Source organism: Nerophis ophidion, linkage group LG26, assembly GCF_033978795.1.
Source record: "Nerophis ophidion isolate RoL-2023_Sa linkage group LG26, RoL_Noph_v1.0, whole genome shotgun sequence".
NCBI classification, from domain to species: domain Eukaryota; kingdom Metazoa; phylum Chordata; class Actinopteri; order Syngnathiformes; family Syngnathidae; genus Nerophis; species Nerophis ophidion.
Genome location: NC_084636.1, coordinates 22,103,726 through 22,115,332, shown reverse-complemented (window position 1 = coordinate 22,115,332; position 11,607 = coordinate 22,103,726). Strand labels below are relative to the sequence as shown.

Genomic DNA, 11,607 nt, shown 5'->3' with positions numbered 1-11,607 from the left:
CTTTGTCTTACTATGGCCAAAAATAGAAATACACATTCTGAAAATATTACAATAAAAATATGGAGAAAAAAAAATACCTGCAGCGGTAAAGTTTAGAACCAGGAAGGAAAGAAGAAAGTGAATTAATATTTATAACTGAATAAATTTGCATATGTATAAAGATTTGTTTTCTTTTGTATTATTTTTTAAAAATGAATTAAGTAATGTTTTTGACAAGCTTTGTCCAAAACACAATATAGAATGTGAGATATAACAGGATAATGCATACATTTATCATTTGTTTTCAAAACGGTCACAAAATAGTGGGACCCCATTTTTAAAGTTCCTAGTGCCAACACTGATGGAGTATTGGTGCGTGCAAAACAGCAGCAGGCGGCTGTGGCATGCAGGTCGGTTCTAATATTAATCAAATATCATCCCGGAGGCCTTAGATCAGGAGTCGGAAACCTTTTTGGCTGAGAGCCAAAAAGCCAAATATTTTAGAATGTATTTCCGTAAGAGCCATATAATCTTTTTTTTTTTACACTGAACAAAACGAAACGCGTGCATTTTTAAGACCAACATTATAGTATAATAGGTCTCTTATTCTTTGTAATAATATTGTTATTCTAGAGCTAACTGTGGAGAGGGCGTGGCCTGCTGGCCTGCAGCAAATTAGGGTGTGCCAGGACCGGCCTCGAAATCAGCGACAGGTGCGTAGATGGCCAACCTGGGCCTTGTTATCTAATAATCTGTCGCTCTGTTTTAAGCAGCAGCCATGAGGAGAGATGGGGTTGGGGCTGGAGCCAGAGCGCGAGTGAAAACGAAAGATTAAAATACAATTGCTGGAAAGCAACTGAGAGACTTATCGAAAAATAAAACAATATTGTAACCCTGAAACAGGCTCTCATGTCGGTCTTTGGTGGTCTGACGAACCCCAGGAGGCCAAGCCCCACACTAACCAATAATAAATAAATAACTTCTTACCATTAACGCAAATTCATGAACAGTTGCAGTAGAAAACGGATGGATGGATTAAAAATGCATGAGAATGTTTTATATTTTGAACATTATTTTTAACACTGTACTTACAAGTGAGTGTGAATGTTTATCTGTGTTGGCCCTGCGATGAGACAGCGACTTGTCCGGGGTGTACCCCGCCTTCCGCCCGATTGTAGCTGAGATAGGCACCAGCGCCCCCCGCGACCCCAAAAAGGGAAAAAGCGGTAGAAAATGGATGGATGGAAATACAAGTGGAATTATTCATTACTTATCATATTAATCAATGTCAGCTAAAATTTATCCAAGAGCCAGATGCAGTCATCAAAAGAGCCACATCTGGCTCTCGAGCCATAGATTCCCTACCCCTGCCTTAAATCATTAATTCGCGGGCCGGATCTGGCCCGCGAGCCTTAACTCTGACATTCCTCGTTTATTGTTTCTTAGTGCTTATACATACATTAAAGAGGTCTTAATAATTATTTCATTGATTTTTAAAAAAATACTTAGATTGTTTGTAACACAAGGTTTCCCAATTTTATTAATTTTAAAGTGCTTGTACTCAATATCCCACGTTGCGGTACGTTCATAATGGTTTGGGACAGAAGAGCTCCAGAGATCTTGCAGCACCAAGTTGCTCCTCCTCTGCCGCTTGCTGGACTTGGACTGTGTGCCGGCATATCAGTGATGACAGCTCCTGCAGCTCTGAAAATGCCCTAAAAACACAGTGGGGAAAAGCCTGGTCAAAATGGAGCACAACATCAAATGAAATTCTAGTAGATTGCATGCACAACATTCATTTCTTTCAGCAATTTATGACTAAAAGTCAAATTAAAAAAATCATATTCATGTCAATTTTAATGAAATATTTTGTCTTTATACAATTATATGAAAAAAGGTAAGTATTTCAAGCAATTTAACTTCCCACTTTTCAAACCATACGTTTTAAACGAGAGATGTCAAACTCATTTTAGATCGGGAGCCACATGGAGAAAAATCTACCCCCAAGTGGACTGGACTGGTAAAATCTCGGCATGATAAATTAAAAAATAAAAGAGAACTTCAGATAAGTTTTTTTTGTTTAAAAGACAGAACAAACATTCTGAAAATGGACGATTCACAATGTTTTTTTTTAACACTTACATGTGGCGGTTAATAGTATGCTATCTTTATTTGTCGGTATTTATACTTTCTGAATAAATTATGTGGTAATGTTCATTAGTCAACTCATTGGTGTTGATTTTCATTTTATCAAGATTAAAACATTATATCAAAATCAAATTACAGGATGTTATTTATGTAGTTTGCTCATTTTTCTCGACTGGTGCATTAACGTGTGTTTTTTTTTTTTTAACATGTAGCATCATCTACAAAGACAAAGAATTGCTATTGCGACATCTAGTGGACACATGTAGAGCATCAGTTTCGTTCATTAAAAAATTTCTGCTTGTTTTTATACTTAGCAAACTCATCCTCCGGGCCAGATAAAACCTGTTCGAAAATTAGCGTACAGAATGTTTGACACCACTGTTTTAAACTAAGATGTAATCTTTTGTCTGATTTGTATAAATTTACCAACCCGGATAAATGTTGACTCATTTCTTTTGAGGAACTTTTCATGGAATGAAGGCACTCAACAGCTGCACTGTTGTCTCTGTAATCTTCCTCTGTCCACTCCCTCAGAAGCTCCTCGCTCTCCTTCAAACAGGCTACAGCTTTACCTACATTAAGTGTGCATAGAAAACATAAATGTGCTAGTTGATGAATATTCATTGTTCAAAAAAAAATTTTAAAAAGTGTTACAAACCAAGAAACGCTTTCCCGTCCCCGTCAATGTGGAAGTTCTTGACAGGTAGCTCGTGAAGAGTTGTGTCGACCGCAGAGGCGAAAGAATTGTAAGATTTTGTAAATGGTTTGGCAATTTCAGCCACACGATTCAGTGCAGGGACCTGATGGAATAAAGAGGACAGTAAAACACTTTTGAGAAAAGAGAAGCTCAATTTATCGCTTTGGAATTTGCGGCTGTATATGACGTTGGGCTGGGCTATTTGGGCAACAATCCAAATCACGATTAACCTCTTAGAGTTACATTTATTCATTTATTTCAGGCAATGACAAAAAAGTACAGGGTAGACAACACATAATATTAATTAACATTATTGAAAATGTAATGTACAGTATGTAAGCATGATGATCCAGTTTTGCTTGAAAGGGATTGGAAAGAAGATAACTTACTCTACTCCAACTTTGATGCACGATTATTACACTCCAAAAATTTGTTTATTCTCTAAAAGATTTGTATAATTTTGGAACTTAAAAGATTATGCACGGATTAACAATTAGGATCTATTTATTGAATCAATGGGATGAAAACTAGAGGTGTAACAAACGATTAATCAACATATCAATTTATATTCCTTAGATTCAGCTACATCGATGTGTGTTCGGCAAGTTTTCATTCTGGAAAATAGGTATCGATCAAACATCATTAAAAAAAAAAAAAGATTTTATTGGTAGTACAAATAGGAAAATTGGATTTAAGAATGGCAGACTAATACCACTCTAATACCACGTTGTGTAATTTCCGAGACTTAAAAAAAATAGTACAACATTCAGGCTTTGATTGTATTTCTGACCTGCATATTCAGAAGCTCGGTCGCCTTTCGTTCCTTCTCCATGAGGAGGTACTTGCGCTTCTTCTCAATCAACTCAGTATGTAGCACCTCTTCTTCCTCCATCTTCTGCAGTAACCTCGCTTCAGCTTCAGCCTCAAGCTTTTTTGTATTAGCCGCCATCTGCCGTCAAAGGGAACAAAATATCTGACATCTCTGCAACAGAAAACTAAAAATTGGGTGTGCTCACCTTCCCAGAGAGGTAAGAAAGGAAAAATGCTTGCATCTCAATTAGTTGCTTCTCATCTTCATGAAGCGACTCAGCTTGTTCTGCACTTTTTATTACCGTTTTACCTAAGGCAGACTGACAATGAAACTACTCCCCTTTTTTATGAACATACAAAATGTAGAGGATGATTACCTCCAATGACTGAAATATCAAACTCAGGCCGACCAAAGTGTCCGTCGGAAAACGTGGATTGCAGGACTGTCTTTTCAAGCAGTGAAGGCTGACTTTGACGTGACATCTTAGCTGCACGGGAGAGGTTATAAAAATGTCAAATCAATTCATAGCAAGCAAGGCTGTGAATTTAAGTCTTCCGACACATATTCAGACTTATTACATACACTTTCCAAAAGCTGGGGGGCCCATGGAGCATCGAGGCGGGGTGCCCACTTTGAGTTTGACCCCGCCGGGTCTAGGAGAGGAGGGTCTCTGTAGAATACTCACAGAATCATTGTTCAGTGAGCTACTCTGTGGAAGGAAATGCATTCACAGGATTGTCATTAAAGATTGAATGACTGTATAGTATGTTATTCTAACTTATGTATTTAATATTTGTTTACTTACTTTGGTATATTTATTTTATTTATTTATTCACTGTTCTGTTACAGAGAACAAGGAAATGGGGAAAAATTGCATTTGTTATGAAAAGGGGTAGGATTAAATAAGCTCACTTCTTCCTACTCCTTTTCGGACATGCTGTACTGAAACAACTAATTATGTGATGCATTACATTGTATCGTATGCATGTTCGAAATAAACAAATTGAACTGAACTTAGTGAGAAGAGAAAACATGGTATGCCGACCAGGCTTGGCCTTATGTAACAAGTCAGAAAACTCTGAGAACTTCACTTTTTTTATTTATTTTGCTTATCGTTCACAATCCTTATACGAGACAAGCACTCAAAAGTTTTTATTTTTTTTTAATGACTTGTAAATTAACGCTAGCAAAAGTCAACTAACAATCGAGCCAATGGGAGTTGCTTTATTCTGCCTATAAAGCGCTCTAAAAAACATCCAAAAACCTCCAGTGTTTTATATACAAGCTGTAAGTATATATGTAATGTAGTAACGGGCACATTCATAATAACATGCAATATTTACAGATTTTGCTCATTTTAAACTTATGACGGAGTAATAATTTCAAAAGGTCACAACGTTCGCTTTTCCCTTAAACAATAACACTACTACTCATGGCAGACAGCCTGTGGAATAAATGCGACTAATTTGGGACAAATGATGATCCAGATTTTTTTATACAGGAGATTAAACTACTAAATGTACATGCTTTGTGCTAAACGGATCCAGCTTTAGTGAAACACTTACCATTGGGGCGGTATAGCTCGGTTGGTAGAGCGGACGTGCCAGCAACTTGAGGGTTGCAGGTTCGATCCCTGCTTTCGCCATCCTAGTCACTGCCATTGTGTCCTTGGGCAAGACACTTTACTCACCTGCTCCCAGTGCCACTCACACTGGTTCATATGTAAACATTAGATATTGGGTTTCACTATGTAAAGCGCTTTGAGTCACTAGAGAAAAAGCGCTATATAAAATATAATTCACTTCACATCATGCAGCAGTATTGCTAAGTGCTGAACAAGATATACAAACTACGAAGATAATAAAACGACAGGCCCAATATGTCAATAGCGGCAAAATATAATTACCTCTCTGTGATCATAGCGTGGCTTAAAAAAGTTTGTCAGCGGTAGCACTTATAATAAAAATATTGCTAATAGTTTGTTATTATTCAGATCAGGAGATGCATACAAAGTATTAATAGCAGTTTTTGGATGTTTTTTTAGAGGACCTAATGGGCGGAATAGTGTACTCCCATTAGCTGCATTGATAGCGCCTTGTATTCTATGACTTGGAATGCACAGAAAACAAAAAAAAACATGTTCTTGTCTTACATAGGGATTGTGAATGATAGGCAACATTTGAAACGAGAGTGCAGGTCCCCATTAATATACATGACAAATATAAAACAAATCAAAATGTGTGGCATACCTTTGAAAGTGATGACCTGTCAGCAGCCTGCATATACCGAGACTGAACAACAGTTGCTGCACATGGAAAAAGTCAATGTAAAACAATATTTACAGGTTAGAGACAGAATAAATGTTGTCATGCATATACATTTTAAAATGATTTGAGGATTAGGGTCTAACTTTAAGGTTGAGTTTAAAATACAATTTTACAAACGGAAAACCACCAAGAAAATTGTAATCAAAACTTGTCTTAAATTTATACACGTCTATGCATGTTCGCATTCATTCAGACCATTGTTATCTCAGGAGATTCAATCGATCGCTTAGGTGGGGGATTCCGACTATTTTGGACTGGTTCTGCCACACAATACCTCAATGCTAACGAGGGGAAATTACACCTCAACGACTTTCGTTGGCTTTGACAGTAGGATTGCTCATTTACAACAAAGCATTTGTTTTTCTCACTACGATAGGACGAAACCATCCTTGCCCAGGCACACACTCCTAGTTTTGGAGTATAAATATTTGCGGTTTTGGCACTAGCCGCAAAACTATATAACCTGACTCTCGCCAGATCCTTGTAGTTCACTGAGCGCCACACAAGGATCTGGGACTCCTCAATTGGAGATGTATTTCAGAAGGCAGGGCCTTGTAAAAAAAAAAAAAATTGTACGTGATTGGATAAACCACTTGTCCGTTATTTTGAATGACGTGCTACTTCAACCACTCGTATCAAAATCAACCCGTGACGCTGATGAGAGAGATGCTGGGAAATCCAAAACAGAACAGCCGACATATTGGATAACGACAGGGCTTCCCTGCCACCAATAAATACCTTCAAAACCGTTCTCTGTAGGGCTGGGCGATATACTCGATGTATCGCGGGTTTGTCTCAGTACGATATAGAAAATGATAATATCGTGATATTCGAGTATACGTTCTCACACAGTTGCTTTTCGCTGCGGGCATTACACTACATGCGTTTCCCACTATTTCTTGTCTCTCCTTCTCACAGGGACTTAAAACAAGCGCACCTTCTTACATAAGTCACATACAGTAACGTGTGCAACGCCACACGCCCTCTCCGAGCAGAGAGGTAGCTACATGGGTAACAGTAGCTGTGGTGCTAACGGTACGTTGCGAGTGGTAATACGAGAGAAAGAAGGTGCGAATCTGGTAACAAATGGAGGAACAATTCATTCCCAAGAAAAACAGCACGGGGTCCATCGTTGCGGGGGTTTGGCTCCAGGCGGGAATATGTTGAACAATTATGCGGCAAAAGCATTGCTACAAAAAGTAGCAGCACTGCTAATTTGTGGCATCATTTGAAAATTCACCCGCTAGAGAATGAAGAGTGCTCGAAACTCTGCATGTCAACATGTCCGCTCGGTGCCACACTAAGAAAATGCCGAAGCAACTATTTCCAGATCAATGCCATATGAAAAAAAAATCAACACAAGGAGATAACGTCCACAGGAACCTACCACATTTGATTTCCTATTATGCAGCTCATTTTTAGGATAACAAGGTAAAATGAGAATCCACTAAAGCTCACATGATTGGGAGAGGAGCTGGCTGTCAGTGTGTTCAGTTTTGGCTCTTATCATTGCTTTATTATCTTATTTTTATAACTGGGTCGAAACCGACCCTTACAACACCAAGGGCATAATTTCTACCAGAGCATTTTATAATTTGGTGAAAAAAATTAAAATGTTTTATTTTGTCGACAAAGAGGTTCCTGACAAAGTCAAAAATCTTTGATGCAAAAAAATAAATAAATGTGGTGTTTTTATGCATTTAAAAACTAAAACGGGTCGGTGCCAACCCTAACACAAGACGAAGGTTAATTGGGATTTCCTTCTCTGCATGAAAGTTTAAAATGAGCATATAATAATGCAGTATGAACAAGAATGTTTTAATGTAGAAACATAGAATCATCATACTGCTGTGATTGTATGTATCGAGTGTTAATTCAAGGCTGAGGCAAAATACCGAGCTGTATATCACGATATGGCCTAAAAATATCGCGATATTTAAAAAAGGTCATATCACCCAGCCCTAATTTGTACTTTAACTTGAAGTCTATGAGCACTAATTGTTGAAACTAAACGTCTTCTAAGACAAACCAAACAGTCCAGTTGTGATCGATTGAATGCCCTGCGACTGAAATTCATACATTTTGATTTAGCGTAGAACCCAAGTCATTTTATTATGAACACTTACATTTCGCACCGGATTTTTTCTCAGTTTCATTCTTGCTGGCTTTACTTGCGTCGTTCCCACTCTTGGAGCTGGAATAATAACATATGGATAAACTGTATTAGCTACGTTACACATTGACAGCCGAGCTATTTTCTCTCTTTCCTAGCATTATTTTACACGCACAGTATATCATCTAAATTCACTTTCTTTCAGATATTTAACACAAAAACCCTGAACGTCTACCTTTTCGCATCTGCAAGGGGATTTTCTTGAGCGCTCAGCATTTGTGTTCTCCTTCTGGACGCCATGTTGTGTTTGAACGAACCCGCCTCGAGCGTCAGATTTATACTCCGGTGGGAAACAACAAGAGCGACGTAAAGGTTCCGCTTATTTTGTCCTGGAAAGCGTTTTTTTTAACGCGTGCACGTTTAATCATCCATCCATTTCCTACCGCTTATTCCCTTTCGGGGTCGCGGGGGGCGCTGGCGCCTATCTCAGCTACAATCGGGCGGAAGGCGGGGTACACCCAAGACAAGTCGCCACCTCATTGCAGGGCCAACACAGATAGACAGACAACATTCACACTCACATTCACACACTAGGGCCAATTTAGTGTTGCCAGTCAACCTATCCCCAGGTGCATGCACGTTTAATCAGTTTGTTTAAAAAAACAACAACACAAATTTTAAATTATTGTTTTTTAATGGATTGTGTCGCTGAATTAATGTGAGTTAGTTCATTTCAGTTATTTTGAACATGCATAAAATACAATTACAATGTAACATATCACATATTTCCAGTTGGTTCATTACAGCACGTCTGAAAAAAAGTAGGAAAAACCATCCATCCATCCATCCATTTTCTGCCGCTTATTCCCTTTCGGGGTCGCGGGGGGCGCTGGCGCCAGACTTTATTTAATCCCCCCGCCCCCCCTTTTTTGTGTGTATTATAGCAGTTTTATCCCATTTTTTGTTCTCTGTTTGTAACAGAACAGTGAATAAATAAATAAATATACCATAAGGAAGTTAACAAATAATAAACACGTAGTACATTTTAGACATATAAAAATAAATACAACTACTAAAGTTCTTATAAATAAATGGTTGATGTAATTTATGTTTCAACTAGGACAAAGTCCCCAAACTACAGCCTGTGGGCCGTATCTGGCCCGCCAGCGTCCAAAATTCGGCCCGCGGGAAGTCCCGAGTTAAAAAATAAAGATATATATATATATATATATATATATATATATATATACGATTGTAGCTGAGATAGGCGCCAGCACCCCCCGCGACCCCAAAGGGATAAGTAGTAGAAAATGGATGGATGGATGGATGGATATATATATATATCAGAATCAGAATCAGAATCATTTTTATTTGTCCGTTACAACATGTACAAGACACATCAGAACTGAAATTACATTTTCGGCACAGTCCCGCTAAGAGCAGACATACGTTACAGGGGGGGGACGAGACGAGACCGCCGACGGATCAGCCGGTTACAGCGCTCCTTAAAAAGATAAGAAAAGGGTGACATTAGGAAAGGGGGGGGGGGTAAAAAAATATCAGTCCAAGGCTAGCCCCTCAGCAGAGTCCAAGGAAAAAAACCTCACATAGCATGGCACACATTAAACATACATATATCACACCTACTTGCAACAGAGGGAGGGTTGGGTTTGCGCAGGACCGCTGTTCGCTCTGTAGCGCCGCTCGGCAATTTCACAACCCCAGAGGAGATAAGCGTTGGTGAGGGTGTTGATTTAAGGGTCGGTGTCATGTGTGTGCGCATGCCCAATTAACTCGGGAGAGGTGAAGTGTTTTTGTATGGCTGAGGCCGATAAAGTTGGCCACAGATATTGTTGACAAAAAGGAAGGTCAAAAGCATCTATCTTCGAGAAGTCTTCGGGAGATTTTCTTCAGAACAGCCTGCTCTATGCCAAGGCCATTCAGGGAGTCCAAATCGTAGATAAAAAGTTGTTTTCCTTCGAGAAGACAAAATATTGACTTGTCTTCTCTGCTTGTCCATGCTGGACCTCTTTTAGTTCCAATTAATTATTAATTCTCTGCAAACTTTTCCAAGATGAGATCCATTTTGCGATTCAACTCAGAAATCGCACAAGTCTGTGTTCCCACAGCCCGACCCAATCCTTCCATTGCGTTGAACAGCTGTTGGGCCCCTTGAGTGGCTGCTATCGTCTTCCGAATTTGTCGATACACCAGAGCAATGCCCAGCCCAATCAGCAAGTGCCCCGTGATCACAGCTCCAAATAGGTAGATGTCTTCGACGTCCTCGATTGAAAGAGCTGAGAGGCACATGATCCTCCATGATTTCCAGGAGTCCCGCACGTAACCCGCAGCGATGGTTCCATCAGGGCAGCCAGGCTCCCCCGAACCTCTTTTTCTTGTCAAAAAGACTGTCAATAGCGTCAAGAGTCCAGCTGATCATATTCATATTGAAATTTGGATTAGAGGAGAGCGCAAAAAAAGAGGCTTTTAAAAAGTTCAGACAAGGACAAAGACAAATAGAGCAAGCAGGGAAGGAGGGAACGGAGAATGCGACCGCCCTCACCAGAGGCTAGGATGAAATATATATATATATATAGATAGATATATATTAGGGGTGGGCAAATTAATGCGTTAATTATGAGTTAACTCATCAATCTATTAACGCCGACAATTATTTTATCGCACATTTGCGGTTGTTTTTTACATGCTTTTATTTTGTTAACGCCTTTTCTTAACAAGACGGCGTCGCCCGGATTTGCTTCGGCGTCGAGGGGCTCTTGGTAAAGATGGAACATTTGGCAAAAATACCGGACAATTCTGCAAATTTCATGGCTGGCTTACAGCGTGGTCACTCCGGGATCACTTACGACCGCCAGACAATTCTGGATGTGGATAGATCGGGCCGTTTTGGACTGAATGACGGGTGCTTGCTAGACCGGCTAGCTAGCATGGGAATACTTTGCCGGCTACATCCAGCGGCCTGTGAAGCAGCAGAGTATATGTGTTGTCTGTCAATTTATGAATAATGCAGACGAGGAGTGTTGGCTGAGTTCTTAACGTTTGCTTTCAGAGCGGGCATATCACAACATACAAGATACCGTCACGGCGACACATCCTATACCGGGCTACCGCGCATGCTCGTCACTCCTGTTGCATGCTGGGTAGGGTAGTTCTTTTTTTCCCTGGCTCATAACATCACAATATAGTACCATGCATATGATGCGTTCAGTTTATCAAAGCACCAAGCAAGCAATCGGAAAATTCCCATCATATCAATTCCTAGATATGGTCATAATTATTTTAAGTGCACTACGCAGAATAAACACATTATTAATATTGCTAGTAAGGATAATTTGATCAAAAATTCCCTAAAACAGCCCACTACCTATAATATAGGTTTTTTAAACATAAGATTCCTGATAAAAAAAAATGTGTCTGCTGTTACCGCAGAAATTGCCTGTTCAGATGTTATGATTGTGGCCCAGAGATTTGTACGTAGATTATATTTATTTTCCATAACAAACAGGATAAC

At 39.4% G+C, this 11,607-nt stretch overlaps 1 protein-coding gene across 1 annotated transcript; it reads right to left on the bottom strand.

Annotated features, from left to right (window-relative positions):
- Positions 1-1,489: 1,489 nt before the first annotated feature.
- haus8 (HAUS augmin like complex subunit 8) lies at positions 1,490-8,461 on the bottom strand. Its single transcript, XM_061888274.1, has 10 exons — positions 8,311-8,461; positions 8,089-8,156; positions 5,885-5,940; positions 4,218-4,344; positions 4,012-4,122; positions 3,841-3,944; positions 3,615-3,773; positions 2,786-2,927; positions 2,558-2,699; positions 1,490-1,694 (listed from the first exon to the last, which is right to left on the bottom strand). Exons 1-10 carry the CDS (start codon positions 8,373-8,375, stop codon positions 1,565-1,567), a joined length of 1,104 nt encoding a protein of 367 aa, XP_061744258.1. The 5' UTR covers positions 8,376-8,461; the 3' UTR covers positions 1,490-1,564.
- Positions 8,462-11,607: the final 3,146 nt, after the last annotated feature.

Bases quoted from the DNA above. Each gene is read 5' to 3' on its own strand.
- haus8 (XM_061888274.1), bottom strand. From the start codon at position 8,375: ATGGCGTCCAGAAGGAGAACACAAATGCTGAGCGCTCAAGAAAATCCC. The intron at 5,941-8,088 runs GTAAGTGTTCAT...TTCCATGTGCAG, and splicing joins GAAAAAATCCGGTGCGAAAT to CAACTGTTGTTCAGTCTCGG. The intron at 4,123-4,217 runs GTATGTAATAAG...TCTCCCGTGCAG, and splicing joins CCCCCCAGCTTTTGGAAAGT to CTAAGATGTCACGTCAAAGT.